Source organism: Bactrocera oleae, chromosome 6, assembly GCF_042242935.1.
Source record: "Bactrocera oleae isolate idBacOlea1 chromosome 6, idBacOlea1, whole genome shotgun sequence".
In the NCBI taxonomy this organism is placed as follows: Eukaryota; Metazoa; Arthropoda; class Insecta; order Diptera; family Tephritidae; genus Bactrocera; species Bactrocera oleae.
The window spans coordinates 60,088,831-60,111,189 of NC_091540.1; the positions used below are offsets into that span (position 1 = coordinate 60,088,831).

General features: G+C 32.4%; 1 protein-coding gene across 5 annotated transcripts in view; it reads right to left on the reverse strand.

The window, feature by feature from the left end:
* LOC106619944 (capon-like protein) overlaps positions 1-22,359 on the reverse strand; it is a 260,136-nt gene that overhangs the window by 215,247 nt on the left and 22,530 nt on the right. For all 5 annotated transcript variants that reach the window (XM_070110859.1, XM_070110857.1, XM_070110856.1 and 2 more), the window contains exon 2: positions 16,601-17,184. In XM_070110859.1, the coding sequence (XP_069966960.1) occupies positions 16,601-16,702 (102 nt within the window). In that variant the 5' untranslated portion in view covers positions 16,703-17,184. The remainder of the gene's footprint in view (positions 1-16,600; positions 17,185-22,359) is intronic.

Consider the following 22,359-nt stretch of genomic DNA (forward strand, 5'->3'; position numbering starts at 1 on the left):
AACCACAAAATTAAGGGTAGCGGTGAGGGAAACTGTCTGGGCCGCGCCTCGGTGGACCACCTAGTGGCATGTAATTATTGAATTTTAACTGCCGGTAGCTCGTTTTCTTGCTGTAGCAAAACGTCGGTAAATTATATGTAAATCATACGAAACCAGCGTGAAGTGTATAGACTAAAGAGCAAATAATGGTAGAGCATATGTTTTTCAAGCACATCCATTTATATATAGAGGTATATATATGATTATGAAAATATTAAATTAAATTTATTCATTTCCATCTGGTTTCGAGCCGATGCTTTTTTTCTGAATTTAAAAATATGGCAACCCTGTAGGAAAAATTATTTTTTTTAAAGCTAAAAAAAATTTTAAGATTTTGCGAAAAAAAATTTTTTTAAACCTGCATTCATGGTAACAGTTAGATTTCAACAGATCACTGTGGTATGCAGTATGATGTCAGTAAATACTTTTTATATTAAATGAAAAGTTAAGCTTCAAACTTAAGGTCTAAAAGCCAAATACTATTCAAGAAATTCTTAGCCCTTTCGTAAAACAATACAGAGGACTATAAACTAGCCATTTTTATATTCAGTCTAAGACTCTCACTTCATACCGTCAGCAGGAATGCATTTAATTGGGATAAGTTCCTCCCGATAAAATATTTTTTGAACTTTTTTTAAGCGCTAGCATAAATTTTACAGCTGTACATGATTCGTATTTTTTCTCTGCGCTATCTCAAGAAATTCAATTTGAAAGCGAGAACAAAATCAACCAGTTGAATTTAATACAAGAGAGCATATTAAGATGCGTCTCTACAACTCCACAGCTTACGCCAGTTGCTTGTTCGATTTGCCACTCAACCAAATTTGGACAACTTATAGCTCTATCACACTTCAACTATATTTGTACTTTCCTAAAGTGATAATTTTTGTTAACGGCTCATAAATTCTGAATGCTTGCGAGTGCAAGTGACCACTGAAACAATAATTATTACACTGCTTAACATTAAATTTACACCTGCAGGTATTTTTTTATTAGTTTTCTAAAATACTAGTTCAAATTAAAAAAATAAATCGTAGAGAACTCGAGTTTTTAAAAGAACATTCAACGATTTTTAACCGTTTTTTCCCGAGAAAGTTTATGCTTAATTATTTTTCAAAGTATACTGAACATAAATGCAACTTTGACAGAAAAATTGACAGCTAGCCCTCCTGCACTTTCTGTACCTTTTAAAGGACACACTACATTTATTACCAAATCTTCTTTTTATCTAAAGACTATTTACTACTTTCTTTAAAAAAAATTTAGTCAGATATTTTAACTTGCCCGTGTAGTGTTTCGAATAAGCTTACGATGGCTGTTTACGCAAAAGTTTTTTAATTACAAATATTTGCCCATCTGCTTATAATTCTTTCAGCAGTCATATATCACAAATGAAACATTTATTGTCCATATCAAAGTGAAGGCTAGCGATTTGCCCTTCCAATAAAAAATGTATAACATATGCATATGCATAAGCAAATATACATATATTGACATTTATTCATTTTGTATTGTGTTTTTAATGTACAATACTTTGACGAAATGAAATTATTTGTTCAGACACATTACATTATTCATTATGATAGTAAAAATTAGGGTGGAGAGAAAAAAATTTTTTTTTTTGCTTAACCTGAGGGTAAAATTTTTAGATTATAAAAAAGAAAAAATTTTTGGAAAAAAAAATATTTGTTTTAACATCTAGAGGCTTTAAAATTTTTTAAAGTAAATTTTCGACTTAAAATTTTTATTTCGTAAAAAAATTTTGATAAGTGTTCTAGAAGCTGTCCTCTTTCTAGCCAATTAAAAGTTATCAACTTAAAAAATTTTGTATGGTCATTATTGGAGTTTTAAAAAAAGTCTTAAACGATAACACGCTTTCCTTAAGCGTTAAAATAAATTTGAGTCAAAAACCGTCCAATTCGGTAATTTTAATATAAATGTGAAGAAATTAAACAAAAAATTTTAACTCGAAATTACTTTGAAAGTGAGCCTCTAGATGTTAAAAAAAAAATTGTTTTAAAAATTTTCTCTTTTATAATCTACAAGCTTTACCCTCAGGCTAAGCAGAACAAAAATTTTTTTTTTCGCTCCACCTTAGTATAAATAGTATACATATATAATATTATATTTACATATGTACTTTTAAAGAATTCATTAATACAATTTTTTATTGAAGTATATTTAAGTTAATTAAAGGCATAATTCTATGCCATTAATTTGGGTAGTATAAAAGGTAATTTGGCGATATTTCTTTCATAGTATTACATATAATTTCAAATTCGCTAAAGATTTTACTTAGTCCTACCATAAATACTGTAACAAAGTTTAAGAAAAAAGTTCCGTTATTTTTTATTATAATTTGTATGCAATGTCCACTAATAGATGATAATCAGTTCAGTATTTGCTTTCCGATTTTAACAAGAAAATTGGAAACTAACAAATTCGTATTGCGATGATTGCTTTACACAAGTGTAGAAAACACGCAAGTGAAATTTATAAAATTTTTAAAAAGTCTAATGTTTCGAGAATGTTTGCTTACCGCACTATTGACCATTTTATTCGAGATATCCTACCGTTGGAGTCTCCTATAAGGCGTTACACCCCTCTACTTCTGTTGGAAAGATATTAAAGCAAGATAAAAGTGTACCAGCAGGTTTTAGAAGGCGTGACAAAGCAGTTAAGCAATACTCTCTTAAATGGAGAGCAATAGATCTTCCAGCAAGATTCTTTTAGTTTTCTACTTATCTCACTCTAGAAGTATTATGTATTATTAAATATTACAACACTTAATAGAAAAAAAAAATTTCTTTGTATCATTCACCAATTGAGGTGGTATCAGCACCAATTGAGGCACCTTCTAAAACTATAAAAACAGAAATTTCTTACCAAACAAGTTGGCTGTACTCTTATAAAAATTCAGTAAACTCGCTAAAATTACAGCTTCTGAGGCTTATAGTCAAAACAGTACAATGCTTCTAATAGAAGAATCTAGGAATCAAGGCAATTTAAACGACTTCTATCGCTTCATCAGGCGTTTTTGATCTAATTACTCTAGAAATTTATACTAGTAGTTTCTACATGAGTATTTTCTACACTATATAGTTTATTTTCGTAAACAAATAAAATATATTTTAGCTGTATATATTAGCTTCTGTGGCTTGATGAATCGAACAAACGACTAGTATAAACTGGTATAACCAATTAAATATTGAATGGTAGGCGATTTACTATTTTAGTGAAGCATTTAAAACTATCTTGTGTTGAATTCAACTAAGTTGTTTCTTCCGCATGCCAAATTTTGTGACAAGAAAGTAGGCTACAACATAGCAAGAATTGAATACAACTGTTTTTATTGCCTTTAAATTCACCATCAAACGTTTTTTGGAGAGCACCGTCTAATTTAGAAAATTCACGATCAAAGCAATAAAAGATCAAATATTTATTTTATTATTTTACAAAATTATATATACGTGCATATTTCGAAGCTGCATGATTTGGCAATATGAAATAGCAAAGTGATGTATTCACAGTGAACAACAACAATTAAAATTTGAAATTTTGAAATTTTCAACATGTAGAACTATTCTCCCAACATTGAGGCATTGTCTGCTTTGACAGCCGCATATATGTATGTATATTTTTTTCATTTTATGGACTAGTTTGTGTGCCAAAACGAAAAGCCAAAGACACAAACAACTCAATCGAGGCATGAAAGCAAAACAAACGTATGAAAATATTATACACACAAACATTTGTCTGGAGAGACGCCCAACTGCCCTCCTATGCGATAGATTCATTCAACTGCCGGGCAGCAATATGTTTGACGTGCCATTTTGGACGCCTCTTTTGTGTGAAGACATGCCAAGCAAAAATCAAAATTTAAATGGAAAATTTTGTATATGAATGTTATTGTTGTTAGTGCTAGTATTATTTTTCATATTTTCATATAAAATTATACATTTGTACATATGTAGGTCTTTTACTTTTTATTGAAAATTTTTATTTTGCAGCTGAATGCATCATCAGCTTTGCGGTCAGCCATTTTATGTTGAGCCTTCAAATATATGGGTATAAACAGGTGGCATGGTCAGCAGTAAATTTTGTATATGGTGAAGTATGAACTCGGTGAGTAATAAAACTAATTAAATAATGTAAAAAGTTTGTGTGGTAGCAATCAGTTCAGCAGCAATTCAAGGCAAAAGCTTTCAAATTCTATTATTTTAAATTTTAATATTTTTTTTAATTATTATTTTTATTTTTAGTGGCATTAAAATCATTAATTACTTTCAAATAAATTATTTTTATATAATTAATTTTTTTAATAAATTAATATTTTTTATTGCAAACTGGCAAATTTCCATTTTGATCAATATTTAATGCCTGGCAATTTTCCAAAAAATCCCATCAATTTTTTTATTAAATAAGTTCGTAGAAAAAATGTTAACTTCCGCTGCACCGAAGCTAAAATACCCTTCACATTTATGCATTTCTTATTGCCCAAAAGGTTCTAAAATGATTTGATTTTGATATGGATTGGTCAGTTTGAATGACAGCATATAGCTATAGTAGTCCGATCTGAACAAATTTTAGCGTTGCCTTGGGCAGTTATCTGTGCAAAATTTCGTGAAGATATCCCATGAAATAAAAAAGTTTTCCATACAAGAACCTGATTTTGATCGATATATCTAGAACTGAGCGACTAGTTCGCGTTTTCAGAGTTGTATTTCGGAGTCGGTGGGAAAATTTTCTCCGAAATGGTTGGGAAGATCGACTTGCAGTTTTCACAAGGCCTTTTCAGAAACTTGTTTCAGGTACTGATAGAAGGTATAAGATTTTTAATAATAAATTCGATTTTGTAGACACTTTTTCACATAAAAATATTTATTATAAAATCATTAATTTTTGTTTTTGAACATGATATAATTTTAAACAGAAAACTTTTCGTCACCGCCAGACACCTTTTTTCGAAGATCTTCCAGGAGATCGGCTTCTGGATCAAGGGAATCCAAAAATTTTCAAAATTAATCGCCGACTAATAAAAGATATTAAATTTTATAAACTTACACTACTTTGATGCATTCATCAGATAAAACAACTCCCTAAACGCAGCAGAAGGAAAAATTTTGTATTAAAAAATTTAACAGTTTAATTTTTCTTTTTTTTTCTTTTTATTTTTAATGACCTGATATATTAGGTATTTTAAATAAATTACTTTAAATAAATAATCCTTTTAGTACAAATTGGTAAGCCTATAAATTGAAATTTCAATTGTAATCAATAATGAATTGCTGGAAGTGTTGCAATAAAATCAATTTAATTAATTCTGCTGAAAAATACAACCAAACCACTATAAATAAAAAAAACAAAAACAAAAAAAACCACAAAAAATCGTATTTTATCGTTGCAACACAATTGAAAACAACCCGAAGCAGAAAAGCCACTTCCCACGATAATGACTACAATTTGTGGCATGAAAAATAATAATCGCTCCTCGCTTGTCAGCGTTTATTAACGTTTTATCGCAATTAATTACCGACATTTAACGCCACAATGGCAGCTGAAAATGCAGAAATTAAAAAAAGGGTTTACTAGGAAGAGGATTAAAACGGGAAAATTTGTAACGTACACAGTTATTCATCATCATCATCATCACCATTATGGTGGACTAAACTAGCGTTGCTGCTACAAAGAATACGCGCCACACATAATAAAATAAAAATGTAAATGTTGCAAATCGCTTGCTTTGTGCTCTGTGACCTTTGAAGCAATGCGTAAAACGTGGACCTGCGTTTACCTTAGCAAAGACTGCCAGCAGAATAAAAGTAAAACAAATAAATTAAAGATTATAGAGCAGAGTTTGAAAAAAGGATTTTTCAGGTTTACTTTTCTAAAGTTTGCTCGCTTGTTTTTAAAGATAAACAGAACGAAGACAATCAAACAAACCAAGTTAACTAAACTTAAGCAAAGGCGCAGATCTTAACCCCATAGTAATTAATTATATACATTGTTAATGTATATTTTACAACTTTTTACATCTAAAAAGAAATTTTTTTTTTAAGTAACAAGTCGCAAAAAAATGCTTTAGTTACCATATATATGTATGTATATGTACAAGTATGTATATCAGAACGCAGCAGATACTATCTAGCATGTAAACAATCGTTAGGTGAACAAAACTATTCTACTCTATAGCAACATGTTGCGAGAGTAAAAAAATTAAAAATAACACAGTTCTTCAGTTATCCATTTAATCGGTAATCTAGGAAGTGCTGACAAAGTTTTGGTCACATGCTATCTAATCGGTCATAATGGTCCAAGTTTTAAAAGGCATTATCTTGATTTTTCTTAGAAGACGAAATGTTAAAAGAACAATGATACTGCAGAGCTTATTCTTTAGAGCACTAAGTTAGACAAGGACTACGTAGTGTCTTCAATCCTTCATTCGAAAGCTAAAATTATTTTACGCTACAGAGTTAACAAAAAAAAAAAAAATTTACGTCCTACTTAAATATTTCGCTGAATTAGTAAAAGTGGAAATAACTAAGTACAAATAAAACTATAGACTTGCTTACGGTGAGTCAATAAATAACCCAAAATTTGACTTTTAACCTTAAAAATGATAAAACGGATGTATCTCTTACTATTGAATATTTCAATAAAAACTTACAACAATAATTATGACTTGTCTTTTAGAATATTTATAGGGTTTAAGGAACTCTAGCAAGCAGCAATACAGTGATATCAGTAGGAAAGTTATCTTAATATTGGAAACTGTTAAAGAAGCAACAACTTGTCTGTAATTGTGAATAAAAAGAAAATCATGGTGAAAGCTCTTTGAAAAACTCGACCTTGTTTCAAGATTTAAAAGAAGTTATCTATCTATGAGTCACTCTACCTCAGTTTACACTGAGTAACAGTAATTTTGCTTTATGAAGTTTGTTACTCAATTTCGTATGATTTTGCCACGCTGATTCCAAATCTGTAGTCAGCTTTTCTCCTTAGTTTTCGATATATGAACATATTACATTTTTAGCCAAAAATACTATAGTTTTAGAATTAAAAAATATATTGCTCTTACTTGACATGAAAAAAATTTATTTATGTGCTTTTCTTGCTTTAGTAGAAATATCAGTCTTATTTTGAATGCTCCAGCAGTAATCAGCAATCATATTTGCATTCCAACGACCCTGGCATCGCTCTTCTATAGTGCAAATATCCTGATGAAAACGTTCTACTTGTTCTAACGCTTAAGTCGCCTCAATTTTCTGGAAAGCGGTCTAAATGTCTGCAGAGGAAGTGCATCTTGATGCTCATGTTACGTGCCAGTCTCTGGAATTGCAATATGAGCTGCTCAATGTGTTGAATGTAGTCTGGAGACTTTTAATTTCCCAAAAAAATTTACACAAACCAAATAAATTCAATACAAGCAGATTTCCCCTTATCAGTCATACAATCAGTAAAATATTGGTCCTTTATTTATTCCCTGATTTGAGGACTGTCAAAAATACCAGTTTTAATTTTTTCTGTGCTCAATTTCAGAAATTTTTTTACTGATATAGTTAAAACATTCCCCATTCTTGTTTAGAGCTTTTACAAACTGTTTTATCAGACCTAGCTTTATATGAAGAGAAGGTAATATAAGGAAGCCAGAGACCGCGGCTACTAGAGGGGTATTCATCGCATTCATACTACCCATTTTTCTCCAAGAAACTGCTTGTTTGTCGAAACCACCGATACGGAGAACTAGATATCATGTAGCTGCCATACAAACTGAACGTTCTCAATCAAATTCTTGTAAGAAATATTTTGCGTTTGTGAAGGGCATTATATCTTCGGTGTAACCGAAGTTAACGTTTTTCCTTGTTCATATAAAATATATTTTTTTGTGGCATATCGAATTATATGAACATTTATCCAAACATTTTTACTTATTCCAAAAGAGCGGTGAAACGTTTTAAACTCGTCAATTGCAACAACTCAATATTTTGATTGCCCGCGGCGAGCAAATGGCAAACTCAATCGACACTTGCAAACAAGTGTAATTTTAATTGAAACAATTGACAGACATGACATGCAGTGACACGAAGCCAACACTACACACGCCACTACATGGAGAAAAGTGCGCACACTTTGAAGAAATCAATAAAACTTTGCAACTCTGCTGAGAGCGTTTATTATTATTATTATTACTGTTATAATTTTGTTTAATTTTTTTTTTTGCTCAAATATTTATTGTGCGTTGACTGCTTGTGCTTTGTCAAGTTCATGTGTAACAATCGCGTGCAACATAATTACGGTTGCTGTTGCTTTGTTGCAATCATTGTTGTCATTTCGTGTAGCTGCTTGCGCCGAGTTGCCACAAACTGACTGCAATTACTCGACTTCAACGCTGACACGGCGACACGTGCATAATTATGTATTTTCGCATGAATGCACCGACGTTTGTGTGCATGTATATATATTTATGAAGCATATATATGTATGCGCTCCAAATTCCGCCCAATTGCATTTGCTGCTTGATGGAAGCGCGACAACCGTGCAACAGCTCGTTTCAGAAGTCACATTAACATTTCGCGAACTGCTTCCGCCTCCGTGTTGCTGCCGCCGCTCTTTCACCAACTTTTATTGCCATCACTCATACGCCCGGTTGGTGGCGTGCTCAAGACGACCTGTATCCAATGTCGTCGCCGTACCCAATGTCATTTACTCAACGAAAATTTCATTGCCTCATAACGTCTGCCACAAGTTTACACATTTTCTTATTTTAAGTAGTTTTGTTGCTCGTTTCTCTTTGCAACTGCCTCTAAAGTTGCCACTGACTCACACGAAATGTGAGTTGTTGCACATTTGTGAACTTTACATTATTGCGGTGAATTGGTGCAATGAAGTTATGGACTGTGGTTTATAACCTGACTTTAATTATTTCTTGTCATTTTCTCTTTCCTTCTTCATTCTTCGAATGTCGAGTTTCCTCAGAATTACAAAACGATTCCTAACCCTATTTAATAACTAGTGTTAAAGGTTTTGTATTTATGAGCAATTGTCAGTAAGGTTTTTAAATTGCTTAAGTAGGTATTGAAGAATATTGTTCAAGACTAAACGACTGTGTTGAAGCTCTGAGTTCCAATTTATATTGGTTTTAGCTATAAATAGTACATTTTAATATATTGAAAAAAAAATTTCGAAGTAATTCTTTCTCAATATTGTGACGAAATTTTATGACAAAACACTGAAAATATGGTATTCAAGGCTAAGTCGACTAATTCAAGTTTTGTGTATGGTATGGCAAACTCTATGTTTGTGAGTACATGTTTGGGGCTAACTCGTCCAAGTAAATTTTTTTGAAGGCAAACCGCATATTTATAGCACTATAGTGATTTAAGACTAACTCGCCGAAGTAAATTTTAGTGTATGGTAAACTCCAAACTCCTGTCTATAGTAGGTTTAAGACTAACTCGACTAATTGCATTTTTATGTATAATCAATTCTATGTTTGTGAGTAGTGTTTAAGACTAACTCGCTCAAGTAAATTTTTGTGTATGGTAAACTCCATGTTTATAGTAGGGTTTAAAGCCAACTCACTCAAGTAAATTTTTATACATAAGAACTTCACGTTTCTGAGTGGTGTTTAAGACTAACTCACTGAAGTAAAATTTTGTGTATGGTAACTTGTAACTTCCGTGTTTACAGTAGTGTTTAAGGCTTTCCCGTTTCAGTTAATGTTTGTGTATGCATCTTTATAATAGTGTTTAAGCCTAACTTGACTTAGTGAATTTTTGCGTATGGTTAACTCTATGTTTGGGAGTAGTGTTTAAGACAAACTCGTCTAAGTGAGTTCTGTATGGTTATGTTAAGTAGTTTTTAAGAGTGACTCGTTTAAGGAAGTTTTGGTAAACTCTATGTTTGTGAGTAGAGTTTAATGTTAACTCGACAAAATAACTTTTTGTATATAACAAACTACACTTTTTTGAATAGTGTTTAAAGCTAAATCGTCAAAGAAATGTGTGGCATATAATAAACTCCACGTTTATAAATCGTGTTTAATGCTAACTCATCGGAGTAAATTTTTGTGTTTAGTAAACATCTTGTTTGTAATTGAGCAATAAACTCGAGAGTGTCATTGTTTCTGTGGCAACTTTCGTTACCATACGTTGGTTATTGTCAAACTAAACTTAATCAGCTATCATACAATATGAAATACTAAAATGTTGGCATGAGAGATAGCAGAGGATGTCAACATCTCTAATGGATCCACTCAAAAGATCTTGGTTAATATTTTTGTTATGAAGCGTGTCACTAATAGGCTCGTACCAAACTCTTATGCAAAAACAATGTCGAGTAGAGAACGCAAAAGAGATGATTCACAACGTAGCTACACCCTACATGTAACAAACGCATCCTTACTAGTAATGAGATGTAGGTTTATGAATATAACGTGGAAACTATGCAACAAACAACCTTGAGTTATTGGTATTTCATTCAATAGACCTTATTACAGTAGCCTTAAGCACCTTGGTTTCACTACTAAATTGAGTAAAGATGAAATTTTTAACCATGTCAATTTTCTAGTTGTCGTAAATTGTCTACAACTACAACTTTCAATATAAAGTAGTATTAGTAATATTCATTTAGTACCTTCTTCACCTCGCAATAATCAGAATTACGATGAGCTAACATGAAATCATCCTTCAATTACGTGACTATTTTCTAAAGCCGCGAACCAATTTTGTGTGACGCCGTAATCGGAAATAGACTTTGGCACTTGATTTCAATGACTCATTACGAAGTGAGAAGCGCTTAACTACATACGCTTCAATTAGCATTATGCACTGGGTGATCGCTCGACTGATCAGGGCATTTAAAAATTTTGCAAGCCATAAAAAAATGCTACGACAAAGAAAAGTGCCGTGCTTCACCAACTTATTACAACAACAAAGTAGAACAATAAAGAGTTACTGTTATGCAAACACACATACGATTTTTTTTTGTCGAGCTAACTGCACAAAGCTGTTTATTACTCCACTAGGTCTAAATGTGCTAAAAGTATATACTCAAAAAAGTGCTTTTTTACATAGTTTAGTATGTATGAAAATATGTGTATGTATGTATGTTTGAGTTTCATAGGTTTATGGCATAGTTTTTGGATGTGCTGCCATTTCCGTTTGCATTTGAAATCGCAATTGCAATCTATTCTATTTGCACAGTGCATGCCACACGTGTGCAACTAACTTGAATCTGCGAGTAGAGGTTTACCTATACACATTGTGTGTTTGCTTACATGAGGGTCTCTTTGCATTTAAGTTCATTAGTATACATATGTATGTACTTTATTCTCATTTTTACGTTGTTGACAAATAAGCCAGCTTTCTACATGCCACTTTGTTTACTTTATTATTTAATTATAAAGAATATATTGAATGATCGACGTGGAGGTCTCCGAAAGCTGATTCATACGTTTTTTGTAGAAAGGCATACGGAATAATATTAAAAAGAAGTATAATCAAAAGCGATCTTGTTACGTGTTTGATTGAAATTTCCCTCTAGCCTATGGTTATATACATGTATGGAATGTAAGACACTGTCTATTAGAGATGCTTAGGACTGTTATATAAAGCTTATTTATGGTATATCGGCAAAAGAGTTCGTGGTTAGACTTTTCCGGCTCCACTGAACAAACTGCTTGTAATACCTAAGTTTATAACAGTCGTGTTATTCAGACATAATCAAGAACAAAAACGGTGAAGGGATTTTGACTTTCTTGAAAATGGTATTGGTAATATTTTAGCCTTTACGAGGTTATGAACAGACCTTTAAGATTCTAATTTACACAGCAATACATTCAGTCTTACATTTGCCCATATTTTTAGATCCTTTCTACTTAAAATTTTTATACCTCAACAGCGTAACAGTTCAGTTTGTAATACTAAGAAGGAAATATCGGAGACCCTATAAAATGTATATGTAATATATAATATAAACGATCAGCGTGACGAGCTAATTTGGCCATGTTCGTCTGTCCACCTGTTTGCCGATCTAAAATTTTTTACACGTCCTTTTTTCAGCGAGAAGTTGCTCAGTTGTCGGAACCACTGATATTGGACAAATATGGCATATTAAGACCTTGTATGAAAAACTTTTTTATTTGACGAGATATCTTCACGAAACTTATAAACTTATCATGTATTATTATCCAAAGCACCGCTAAAATATCGATGCAATTTTTCAGACCGAACCACTATATCATATAGCTGTCATAGAAACTAAACGATCAAAATCAACTTCTTTATTTTTAAAGAGTATTCTAGCTTCGGTGCAAACGAGGTTAACGTATTTTTTTTTTTTTTTTGTTTTTTAGTATCCAAAAGCGTTTTTCTTGAGTTCACTCTGCATTTTACAGTAATCTCTTACACTGAATCAAAGACGAAACACACATACTTGTATATTAAAAATTTTTTTTCGAAAAATTATTTGAATTTTCTTCATCAGTTTGGGAGTCACCATCGACCCCCATACTAAAGTACTAAAGTTTTACTCAGGCAATATTTACAAACACAATTCTCTTCGTGATTATAATCAAATATTGTAATGGACGTCACACTTAAACGTATGTATAATCTGTAAATTTTTAAGTATGTTTGTATGTATTTGTGTAAATTAATCTTTAATGGTTCCTGCAATCTCAGTGGTAAACAAATAAAATGAGAGAGGAATAAAAAAAACTGAATGTTGGTGATTAAAATTTCATAAGAGACGCTCCCAAGCGAAAATAACCAAAAAAGTTTGCAAAGCATGCGGTTGACCTCATAGAGTGGTGCATATGGGTATAAATTTCTATTATTTTTATACTAAAAATTTTTGCAAAGGCCACCAGTGGCTTGCCACATGCATTTCGATTTGTAAATACAGAGAGAAAAAAAATTTAAAAACATTTGAATTACAACTCGATATCAGCAAACAGTTACTACATTGCATGTAAATATGTACATATATACATATGTATGTATGTGTCTTTATTCCAACATAACCATTTCCTTGCTGCAACATGAATGAGAAATGTTTATTGGCACTCAACTTTGTACACACACAATTCATTTGCTCAACTGACCAATTAAGAATATTGGTAGGTTGTTGGTGTTGCTGTTGTTGTTGTTTGCTCGACAATGCGTGTGATTTGATATTGGTTTCTAATTTGAATTTGATGCCTCCGTATAAAGGCATGTTTGTTGTCTTAAGTGTCATATACTACATATGCCGTTTCCTCTCCGGAGTACAGTGATTCATTTGAGGCAGCAAAAGCAATCAAAAAATTCCAACCTCTAGGCATTCTAAGACAATGAAGGTTAGACTGTAAATGAAATTCCTGAAAATGCTTAATTTCTCAATTGCAAAACAAATTTGAGCAAAATAAACGAAATTGAGACACTTTAATGATATTTACACTCATACATACTAATATACGTTAATATACACTCATATTTATTATGAGTGTTTGTTTGTTGTTGTCGAGTCAATTGCTAGCAGCTAGCGTGTAAATATTTAATTGCTAAATCATTATTGTATATTTTTGTTGTTTTCTTAGTCGCAGGTATATTTGTACCCGCACTTCATCGGCAGAAGACGGTAGAACTATGCTTAGTCAGCTGTGTGTATCACATATTGGAATCGGATATTTACTCGTAATTTATTTGTAATTTATCGATAAATTTAAGACGTGATTAACTTAGAAATATAAAGCCGGAAAATTCGTGGATAAGGGATTTAAAGCTTAGAAATTAGAATGTCTAGCTTCGATATCCGCCCGAAAAAGCAATAATTTGTTGGATTAATACAACTAATTCAATCTTAAAAAAATATGTTGGTAATAAACGCCTATTTGGTAGCTTAAAGCTTCGACTTTTAGTCGAAAATCGAGAAAATTTAGCCCAAAGAGACTGCACTCTTATCTACCTCCTCTAAAAATGTCAGCTTCGCACTTCAAACGGTTTTCAATGGGTCCAACTTACCATTTAGGTCGAAAGTGTACCTGTTTGTTGAAATTGTCTATACGTTCGATTTCGAAAAAGTTTTAAAGCAAAAAAAATTAATTTTTAAACAAGAACTTATCTGCATATTATTCCAAAAAATTCCTTTACTTCACTTCAATAGCAATTTTGTTTTGTTTGTGCAACATAAAAGAACACAACAACCCAACTCACTTCGGCAACTTGAAGAATATTTCCAAATATTCGATACGATTGTAAAATTGAAACATTTGTACATGTAAAACAGCAATTAATTTTTTATTTAAGCCAAAATCGATTGAAAATTGTAATGGAAATTCTTTAAATATTATTACCATTCAATTACAATGGAATATTCGGTGGATTTTCCAATTAACATTCAATTACACTAACCCGAATACCACAAAGCTGCATCATCACACCTTGAATAAATGCTTATAGTAGTATTTTGATGCGATGCTTCGTATTGGTGCAAGTAAGCTAAAGCAAATTGAAAAACAACAATAACAAGGAAAACAAAACAAAAAACAAGTTGCTAACAATTCTTCTACGGTTTTAATAAGAATTTGTAATTAGAAAACAAATAGGAGAATATATTGTACATAGAAATTAATAGCTTAAAACGAAAATAATTGAATATATTGTATTATATACATATATGTATATACAGACACACATATGAACTTTTGTATGATCTTGGCTTAGAGTATCATAAGAAATTCATCTATTCTTACTCATTGGCATCTGCATGTGACTAAAGCAAATTAATTGCACAATAACTTTGCATTTAGATTGGTCATAAATGTTGGTAGTACATACACATACATACGTACCAAACATACAATACATATACAGTAGCATATAACCCATTTATTAGTTAAGATGCATTATTAATTGTCAGCAATAAAAATTTCAATTTATTTATTAGGCAACACAGTGAACTACTTCTTGGTCATCGCTTAGTCGAGTGACAGTCACAATTTGGTAGTATTACGAATTATATAATTAAAAAGCTCATAAATAATGATTGAGTACGCCAGAGGTATTTTAGTTTATTGTACCATATAATGGTGTAAAGAGCAAATGGCTCTAACACTAACATATTTCCTTATGGTTTTCGCTGACACTGACTGTAAATAACAGTACAAACAAGTAAAAACGCTGACTTTGGCTGCCTTGAAACTATAATACACTTCTTAGGTGCATTTCTTATAGCAACTATATCTATAACTATGGTGAATCTGAAAACAGCCAACGGTTTGTATCTGACGGAAAACGTTTTGTTGGTTCTTTCTAGCCACTTTTTGGCTTTTTTGATACATAAAACCTTTAAGTCGAATTAACATTACTTAATAAGGATATTTTATAAAGATATTTACCTTGTTTTTGATCGGAAAGTTTGTATGACAGCTATGTATATACTATTGGTCCGATCTGAATAATATCTTCGAAAATTGCACCGCTGTCTTGGGCAATAATTCGTGCCAAACTCCATGAAAGTATTTTTTCGCAGAACAAAGTTTTTCGTTCATGGACTTGATTTAGATCGGAAAGTTTGTATGACAGCTATATACTATAGTGCTCTGATATATATTATATATACTTTATAGGGTCTCTGACGTTTTGTTTTAGGTGTTAAAAAAACTTCGTGGCAAACTTAATAAATGGTAAAAATATTATTAATGACGATGTGACTCAAATGTTAAAAAAAAAATATTTAAAAAAATATATTTTTGGTGATTTTTTTTTAAATACATTAAATTCTTTAAATAATTTTCAAAGCAACCCTGTTCTTTTACAATTTGCAATTACTTTTTGAATCTATTGCAAAATTTACTTGTTTAAAATTCTTCCGCAAAAAACAGCACTCGTCTACACTTGGGTCAGTTAGGTCAGAGGACTGATTCCTCAAATTGGCGAGGGATTGCACTTCAACTGCTATACTTACAGTCCTTTGTAAAGCCAAATAAAAAACACCAGTAGTTGGATATCAGCTCTCGTCTAACCTGACAGAAATCTCCTTATCTCCAATTACAATATTTCACCTAAAAGTATAAGATTCGCGGTGTTGGCAAAGGCGTGGAAGGAAGTGCTGAGATGATTCTCGCCAATAAAAATGTTCATCCTATGCATGAATCTCGATCGGTCAGTGTCCAGTTAGAACTCCTACAACTATTGAAAGGTAAACTTTGCTGAAAGCGAAGAGCTCACTAGACCACTAACGATTTACCACCAGCTCGTACCCGTTCGTATTTTATAACCAGTGAGACTGAAGTAGCTGACATAGCAAGCTCATAGGCCTTACAGAGTATAATATAATATATCAAAAATATTTCTTAGGCTGTGTTGCCTAATAAATAATTTGAATTAATAAACAGTTGTTTACCCAGCAGTATTTCGTAAGTAATTTGAGGAGTGTTTTAGGTTCGGTTTTCGTGCTTATGATGAAAAAATTGTTTTTGGCTAATAAAATTGTGGAACATATTATTAAAGGCGAAAAATTAAAATAAGCTTTATACATGGAAACCAATTAAAAAATTTTGAAATTTTATTCCACTCACCTTAGCTTGAAATGTGATGCCATGAAAGAAGGCCTGTTCGGCATGCAACGGCACACGCAAATCCTGATCATCCTGCACCAAATCGTACGGTGTCGACGGCATTCTCAAATAGTTTAGTATCACTGATTCAGACCACTTGTAGTATCATGAAATTGTTTTCATTTTCTTCTCGCTACGCTTGTGCAATGAGCGCCCGATGTGCCATAAAAAGCCGTTACCACTACTCGGATTTCGCGAACTCATACAAAAAAACGCACCAAACCAACAAACAAACAAATGCGGAAAGCACACAAATTAATTGAATAATTTAGCAATACGCGTAGAATTTTAATTTTTAATTCTTTCAATTGCTTTTCAGCGGCGCACACACAGAAGTTACAATTTCAGCAGATTTCGCACACTATCAATTTAGTTATTTATTATTAAATTTTTTTTCTTTTTGAATCACTAAATCACAACGCTACAAATTGATTTAAATTAAATTGCATTCACTCTCATTAATTAATTAATTAATAGAATTTTGCGCGCTTTCAAAATGATTTCCAGTGGCTGATATAAAATGGATATACGCGCTTGTGGCAAATCTGTAATTGAAAGAGAAAGACCATTAATTATTTATTTTACCATAGAATACTATAAAAAATATAAAAATTATAAGTTGCTGCAGACATATGTATTGTATATGTATGTTACACATTTGAAATGAATTAATGGTAGCGGCAATATTAAAACAGCTTAAGTCGACTTAAGCTAAAACGTCTGTTTTAATTTCTTACCAAAAGCTAGGCATATACTTTAACAAAATTTTGGTATAAATTAAAACCTCCGATTCTGAGATATTTCTTAAGGTAATACAAAACCCTGATTCTGGTATAGATTGGTCAGAGCAACTTAAATTATTCTCATTAACTTAAGTCGACTTAAGCCATTTTAATATTTTTTTCCGCATATTCAAGGGCGTAACTGTCTAGCTTAGCTTGAATATCTAACAGACACTAGTCATCTCTTGTGAGTCATCGACTGGCTAACTTGACACCCAAACACTTTCCTAAGGCCACACCAAAAGCGTCACGTTTAGTCACTCATTAGCGAAGCTTTGGTCGTCTAACTGTGATTCGCATGAAATATGCAAATTAATTACTTTGGGTTCGTTTTTTTTTTGGCAATAGTCTCAGTTGTCTGACGCAAACGCTTTCTTCAATAAGTATGCAAATTCATAAAAAAATAGATATATAACACTTGCGCAAGAGAAACGAAAACTATAAACAAACTTAAAAAAATTTCAACAGTAAACTACTCATAACTATTGTATTTAAGCTGTGAATATTTTTCAATTAACAACAAATTTAACCGCCAAATGCGAGCAGACTTTGTGTTAGTGAAAACCTATATGGCAACAACTTTGCCGAAGAAAAAATTAATATAACGGTATGAATACCCTAAAAGACTTCACGCGTAATACAAATGATTCAGTAGATCAAAACTAATGACCACAAAGAACTTGTGAATATTGTCATAAATCAAAAGAACGTATCAGACACAACTATAATGCCAAACAACTGAAGCTCTTACAAAAACATTGCATATAAAAGCAGTGATATAAGACATTAAAAGCTGTATTCAATTCGCCATTTCTTTGCTCGCTTGTGCTCTCTTTAAACGAAAAATACCATGTTAAAGCAACAACAAAGTTATCTCTTGAAGAAAGAGAATATGCGGATACCTTAGTAAAGTGCTATAGCCGCTATCTTCAATGCTACCAAGTTTTGTTTTGCATATTTCACTTTTACGATTGTAAATAGCTCGAATAACAAATGAAAATACAACTTTGTAGTGTAGCGCAGTGTTGTACCACAAGTTCAGCCCGTTTGCTTGAGCATCTGGTACAATTTTCTCGATTCTTATCACACATTTTTCACTTTAATATAACCATCATGAATATTTCCTAAAGTTTTGCCAGCTCATATCAACAGCCTGAAATTGGTTAGTCTCATAATTGTGGGTTTTAGGGAAAGGTCGACCCAAAAACAAATTCTTCTTACACAGCTAAGAAAGCCGCTCCATTGTGATATATAAATACTCTTAATTATTGATCGAGAAGACTCTGAAGAATTGACCAAGCGCTATAAGCCTACCACAAATTTGTTGAGTCGGCTGATATCAATACCGGCTATTTCGCCAGGTTGGCCGAAGATATGACAGAAAAGGCCTGTATGTTTCCACTTTATTGTTCTCCATACAACTTTGACAGCGTCCGACATAATTTTCAACTTTACCGGATGCACGCCTATTGAGCAACGACAAGTAGGAACACGTACGATTGCGGCAAGGTGAACCTTACTGAGAGCAAGTAGTTCAGTAAATCTTCTATAAAGATCTCGCAGACGCACAGGAGTTAGTTATTGACCAGTGACTACTAAACTCATACGAAGTCCAAAATTCCGTCGCTATAAGGCAAGAGGATGTAATCGGGGCAAGGGTGCCGTTTCTTGCAAGCTCATCGGTTTTGTAGTTTCCAGCGATTTCATAGGAACCAAAACAAGTCTGACAAAAATGTAGCTTGATGCCATCGATAGTGAGGACATACACTCCTTAACTAACCTTGAGTCCAAGCTGAGCAAACCTAAAACTAGTATTGCCGCTTTGCTGTCGGAGTGTATACACACATCCCTGAAAGAGGCTACACTTCGAAGCAATACATCTACTTCAAAAACGCCGCAATGATCCGGAAGCCTAAAACTATGCTTGAAGGTGAGCTCCTTACAAAAAACACTCTAATCTTGCTTCTAAGTTTTGACCCATACGTGAATAAGTTCAGTTCGCCTGTTCTCCAGTGTCTTCACTTCATTCACATATCCCTCGACGGTATATGAACAAGCTAGAACTTAAGATGTGTCGAATAAGATAAAAAATTATGAAATTATCCACGGTAAAAGTGATTAATTTCAAGTAAAAGTGCCGACAGTCAATGTATCTAATACACTGACCAAAAGTTAATGATTTCGAATTTTCGAAAATGAGATAAAAGAAGCCAAAGCAGCAGGGGGCAAGCACCTGCTTCGGTTCAAACATTTCCTTAATCACCTTTCGCGCCATGTTAACCCCATCAAGGCATAAGCACTTTACTAATAGTGACTTCGTACGCATAACTCACCCGAAGACTTGTGCAAAAGAGTGACTGGCCGCTGAGTTTGACGCAAAATTTTGCAAGAACTTCGTTGTACATGTTTTGCATACACATAGTATGTATTATCTACGCTAAAAAATCGCACATCTACAGCTATGTATTTATCGCGCTCGCTTATCGAAGTTTGCTTATTCGTTTGAAGTTAAGCCCAATTATAATTTGCTTTAGTCACTTCGTTTCCGTGTGAAACTATGAGATGCTCGATGCTTTTACTTCTTTTATTTACTATTATTTTATTTTATTTTGTTGTTGTTCTGCGGATGCCCGTGAACCCATAAAATTTTGCACATTCGCGAATTCATTTAGTTAACCTTATTCTGCTACGCTCTGTTTGCGGCTTTTTGCTTTAATGTGTCTTTAACTATTTTGACTAGTTCACTTGAATTTCGAATTCGCAATTCTTTTTACAATCTTTCAACGCTTTGCTCTTCTTGTTTTTTTTTTGTTGCGCGTTTAAACTGGTTTATAGTCGCCTTAATCAAAAGTCGAAGCTGGTTCTACCTACTGGCTGATTTTGGTTGTTTTTGTTATGTGTTTTTTTTTCAATCTTTTCCTTATTCGTAATAAATTCAGCAGCTGTTTCGCAATCAGTTTTTGTTTTTGTGTACTAAGCAAAGCCGCTTAATTACACCACACCCCCGACAGCCTGACGTTTACAGCGAAAAAATTTCATAATATGTATTTTGAAAACATTTTTCTGTTGTACTCCATCTTTTGGAGCGCACTGTAAAATTGTTCATTTTATGTGGTGAAAATGTTCGGAGCAGCTGCTGCTGAGGAAACATTCTTATCTGGTGATAAATGACACCATGGCCACTATGTCAGCCGTTAAATGAATTTTTATATACGACAATGAGTAAAAGGGGAGAAAAGGGAAGAAAAGTGGAGCCGAAAATGAAACATCAATAACAATTTTTTTAAAGCTCTAGTTGTATGAAAAGGAAGTTAGTTCATATCTTCAAGTTGTTCGACAAAGAAAGAGTCATGTCATTTATAGCCCGTATCCAGATTCAATGATAATTGATTCATTTTACAAACATTTTTTTCTTCCCAAAATAATGACAGAAAGTTTTTAAGTTGCCTGAAGGGAGCTAACACTCGAATGTTCTGTCAAAAGTTCTGCTGCCGCCTGCTTAAGGAGCCGACTATCAAACTCTTATAATACTGACTAGTCTGTAAAGATTAACAGTAGACTTTATGAGTTTCTTTTGGGCCCAGTGATTTTTATTGGTGAAGCAAAACTCAATAATTCATTACTTGGTGATGAACTGAGGCAAAAAACCATTTTCTTCGACGAAGTGAGATCATCGCATTAACTTCAACATTCTCTCTTCGTAAAGGGTGGTCGCAAGTTGAAATGCGAAAAAAATCGATTTTTTCATATTTCGCTAAATATTGCCTTTAAATATACTATAAGAAAACTTTAAATCGATATCTAGAATAATTTTTGAGTTACAACTTTTTAAAACATATCAATTTATCTTTAAAAGAATTTTTCCAAAAACTACATTTTTCAAATTTACTTGAATCATAACTCGATGACAATCACCCGACCACTTACAAATGTTTCTGCATATTCGGTATATATTCTCCGTACAATGGCCTACCAGAATTTTTGGGAGGCCAAAACCAACCAAAATTTTGGGTAAAATTTTACTTTTTTTAAAAAAATTCCGCCAATTTTCAAATTTTCGAATTTTAACTTTTTTTCGACCGCAGGTATTTGTCCGAACAATATCTAATACAAGTCGTACAGATTTTATTTATTAGGATTCATCCACGCAGAAGGCCGGAATCACTACAGCAGTGGAGGATCTATTTTTAATGCCGTCAGCGATCGATTGTAACTCCAAAAATATTGAACTGTTTTTTTATATACTTCTTTTATTATTTTTACTTAAAATATATTTACCCTTAACATTTTCAAATAATTTATCCTGTAGTTCCTGGTTTAATCCCAAAAATCAGCTTTTATTTGGCTCACACTAGTTGTGTGACACTACAGTTAAGGGACTGTAACTTCGCGAATCCGGAATCCCCTAAATAAATAAGTATCTGCAACTACTGTGGTTAAACAAGTAAGATTTGTTTGCAGAGAGAAAAGAAGTAAAATGTGTACACAAGGCAGAAACGAATTTGCAATGGGTATTTCCTGATCATTTAAAATATTAAAAATTTTGTAGGGATGGCAACACTTCCCCAAAAAAATCTGCACCGAAAGTTCTTTTAGTTAGATTTTTATGTCGTAATAATAATAATTGTTAATTGTATTATTAATAATGTTAGAAAAATAAAAAATTTAAATAGGTGGCAACCCTCTCAAAAAAAATTATTCAACTATAAATTTTTTAAACCTCTTGCTACATATTTGATAACCACACTGTAGTTTTTGTATCTCTTAATTTTGGACAGTTGGCAACCTTCTTATTATTATTTTTTAGTTTTAAACCAACCAAATATTAAACCGAACATTAAACAACCAAAATTGTAATATTATTCTTCAAAGCTATCAAGTTTTGCTTTTAGACTTAATTGCACTAAAAATGTTTTAAATAATCTTCGACTTTTATAT